Below are 3,923 nucleotides of genomic sequence, written 5' to 3'. Positions count from 1 at the left end.
TGAAGGATCGCTGGAGCCCAGCAGGTTGAGGCTGCAGTGGCCGGAAGCAGCCACTGCACTCTAGTCTGAGTGACAGAGTGAGACTCCAACTCAAAAAAAAAAAAAAGTAAAAACAAGGAACTGTCTAGTTTTGCTAGAGAGAGTAAGACTTGCCTACTAAAAGGCTCAGCAAGTGGTTTGGACCTGTAGGATTGGGAGGATGAGTATCTCCTGCAAGAACAGATTTTATTAGGAAAGGCCAGCAGTTTTGCATTAGTTTTCAGTTTTGGTAAATCACTGCCTTCTTGGGGGGGGGAAAGCCTCTTTCTAAATGAGTGGCTTAAGAAGAAAAGTTCTGGCCTCTTGGGTTTGATGTATTCTCATATTCCTTTGTTGTAAGTTAGGACTTGTTTGGTGTGACTTTCTTCCTTAGTAGATATACAGTCACATGTCACTTAACAAAGATTACGTGATCCCATCATTGTACCTACATCATAGATTGTACTTACAAAGACCTAGATAGTATAGCCTACTACATACCTAGGCTATGTGGTATGGCTGCTAGGCTACAAACCTGTACAGCATGTTACTATACTGAATACTATAGGCAGCCATAGCACAACGGTATTTGTGTATCTAAACATAGAAGTAGTACAGTAAAAAAGCAGTATAAAAGATTAAAAATGGCATACCTATATAGGGCAACTCCGTTGTAATCTTATGAGACCATCATTGTACATATGGTCCATTGTTCATCGAAATGTCATTATGCGGCACATGACTGTATTTTTTTCTCAAAGCTTATTTTTGAACATTGTAAAAAGACTGAATTGAGATCTCAGATTTACTTCTATCTACTTCCTACCTAACCTTGGCATTAAATGTTCAGAGGTCATAGCTTTCTTTAGATGGCTGTTGAACTTGACTGTTGTTTTCTCCCTTTTGGAAGAAATTCGTTTCTTTCCAATGTTAGAACTTTCAAGAGTCCTCACTATCACCACATCATACAAGTGCTTCTCTTTATATGACAGACCCAGATTTTGGCAATAGAGAATTTTGATGGTTTTCTTTCTCTGTTCATTTCCTCATCAGACCAAAGAGAACCCTGTACAGTAAGAAATATGGCGTGGACCTCATCAGATACACTCATGCAGCAAACACGGTTGTTTACAGCTCTAACAAAATAGACGGTAAGCAAGCCTTTTTAGGAAGTTAAGGTTCTGGTTTCCTTTGTTAAATAGTTCATGGAATCTTTGTGACTACTACTTCTTTGATTACAGTTACTTTAGTTTAAATATTTTCCTATGATGTTGGCAATGCTAATTGCATTGTTATGACTGAAGGAATAGTGAAAGCAAGCCATTAGTACTTTTGAAGGACTTGAAGCTTAGTATGAAAGGTCTCCAGTTTAGAGTGGGGAGTGGAAAAAGGAAGAAACTAATTGTATTTGTGGATTGCACATCTTGAAAATTAATACTTTTAGAACAAATAGAGTAAAGAATATGTGACATAAGCAAGTGGTCAACAACAGGTTTTTGCAAATGCTTGAGCTATGATAGTTTAAGGGAAGTTAGAAGAGTTTTAGATGTTTGTCCAACCTTTTATGGTCTGTGTCATAAAGAACAGTGTACTGGCCTTAGTCATCTTTGCCAGGGACATTTTTTTGATCTGAAATTTATCCTTTCTCCCTTTTTAATCTTTTTAAGTTTTATTATTATTACTATTATTGTTATTATTTTGAGTCAGAATCCTACTCTGGCGTCCAGGATGGAGTACAGTGGCATGATCACAGCTCACTGCAGCCTTGACCTCCTGGGCTTAAGCATTCCTCCTGCCTCAGACTTCTGAATAGCTAGGACTACAGGTGTGCACCACCACACCCAGCTAAATTTTTTTATTTTTGCAGTGATGAGGTCTTGCTATGTTCCCCAGGCTAGTCTCGAACTCCTGGGCTCAAGTAATTCTCCTGCCTCAGCCTCCCAAAGTGCTGGGATGATAGATGTAAGTCACCACACCTGGCCCCTTCTCCCTTTTTCCTTTTAAATAAAGCTAATATCTTTGAAGTCTAAAGAGTTATTTTTAGAAATTGTGAATTTTTTTCTGTAATAAATGGTCTGTGTCATTAACTGTTTCTCCTGGGATAAGTTCCTCTAAGTTGATAGATTCTTGGTAATTCTGCTGTAACATTTTCCATGCTATGATTTTTTTTTTTTATTACCTCATTGAGGTCGAGCATGGTGGCTCACGCCTATAATCCCAGCACTTTGGGAGGCCGAGGTGAGAGGATTGTCTGAGCTCACAGGTTTGAGACCAGCCTGGGCAACTTGGCAAGACTCATCTCTACAAAAATAAATAAAAATTAGTAGGGCATGGTGGTGCATGCCTGTAGTTCCAGCTACTTGGAAGGCTGAGGAGGAAGGATCACCTGAGCCCAGCAGGTCGAGGCTGTGGTGGTCATGAGCATGCCATTGCACTCCAGCCTGGGCAACAGATTGAGGCTCCAATTAAAAAAAAAAAAAAACCACAATGATTTATTGATTATTTTACTTTTTACAGTAAGATTTTTCTGATTTCATTTAACAAGAATTGCTTTAGACTGCTGATTTGGCTGTGCCTATCTCAGAAATGGATAGAAGTCTTTTTTTTTTTAATGAGACTTTTCTGCCCTTACTTGATTTTTAGTAAGTATATCATTTCTACTTTTCATGCCTCTATTTCAGAAGTGGCTTTCTAAGTAAGCAGTGCAGTTGATGCTTTTAGACAAGAATGTAAAATATTACATTAGGAAATATTAGGATCTTGAGGAAATATGTCTCTGTGATCATCTGAATGACTGGTGTATTTCTTTGTTGGGCTGTTTTTCTGAGTGATTAAATGAGGATTCTCCAAATGTGTACAAGATGAGGCAAATATGTGGCACTTGCAGCTTTGCTGCCAGGCCTCTACTATGAGGATGTTGCGTTTCCCGTCTCGAGTGCATCCTGAAGAGTTCCTCCAGCGCTCCGTTAACCTTTTGCCTGATTCCAGGCTGAGGTAGTAGTTTGTACAGTTTGAGGGTCTATGATACCACCCGGTACAGGAGATAACTGTACAGGCCACTGCCTTGCCAGGAACAGTGCGCCAGCTGCCAAGTGGGGCGGAGAGGATGGCATCGCCCTGCTCATCTCTGGGAAACCAGGTAATGGGGTGGAAGTCTTTTTCTTCTTAGGGCAGGTGAGTAATTCTTAGCACTAGAACAATCAGACATACTTTGTAGTTGTTGTCAAGAAGTTTGAAGTCATTTGTAAGAAAAATCATGTAGAGCCTAGTTATAGAACATACAAATACCCCTTCTTCCTCTCCCAAGTTAAATGTTCTCTTATTAGAAAGCACACCTGTAGCCGGACTCAGTGGCTCAGCCTGTAATCCCGTGCCTTGGGAGGCTGAGGTGACTAGATTGCCTGAGCCTGCGGGTTCGAGACCCACCTGGGCAACTTGGCGAGACCTCATCTCTACAATAAATCAAAAATTAGCCGGGTGTGATAGTGCGCACCTGTAGTTCCAGCTACTGGAAGGCTGAGGCGAAAGGATCACCGGAGCCCAGCAGGTCGAGGCTGCTGTGGCCCGGAGCGGCCACTGCACTCCAGTCTGGGCGACAGAGTGAGACTCCAACTCACACACAAAAAAGAAAGCACACCTGTGAGCCACTGGGATGACTTGGTGCTTTCAACCTTTTTATTTCCTGTGTTTTGTTTGCTTTTAGAATTTTTTTTCTGTGCTTTCTTTCTGCGTTTTGGTATCATCCTATTATCTGTTTTCTCAACAATTTTCTCTTATTCCTAGTATTTTTAGGGGGATAGGATTTTCCTACTTTCCAGTTCTATTTTTTTTTTTTGAGTTGGAGTCTCACTCTGTCGCCCAGACTGGAGTACAGCGGCTGCTCCCGGCCACTGCAGCCTCGACCT

The 3,923-nt window shown here is 41.0% G+C and overlaps 1 protein-coding gene across 1 annotated transcript in view; it reads left to right on the top strand.

Annotated features, from left to right (window-relative positions):
• The window catches only part of WDR82 (WD repeat domain 82), a 22,455-nt gene that overhangs the window by 4,190 nt on the left and 14,342 nt on the right, over window positions 1–3,923 (top strand). Inside the window, exon 2 of the mRNA XM_008053837.2 lies at window positions 1,072–1,169. Coding sequence (XP_008052028.1) covers window positions 1,072–1,169 — 98 coding nt within the window. The remainder of the gene's footprint in view (window positions 1–1,071; window positions 1,170–3,923) is intronic.

The sequence above is a fragment of the Carlito syrichta genome, unplaced genomic scaffold, assembly GCF_000164805.1.
Source record: "Carlito syrichta isolate Samal-C Ts95f unplaced genomic scaffold, Tarsius_syrichta-2.0.1 Scaffold288739, whole genome shotgun sequence".
NCBI classification, from domain to species: domain Eukaryota; kingdom Metazoa; phylum Chordata; class Mammalia; order Primates; family Tarsiidae; genus Carlito; species Carlito syrichta.
Note: the sequence above shows the minus strand (reverse complement) of the source record. Positions and strands in the feature narration are given on the sequence as shown.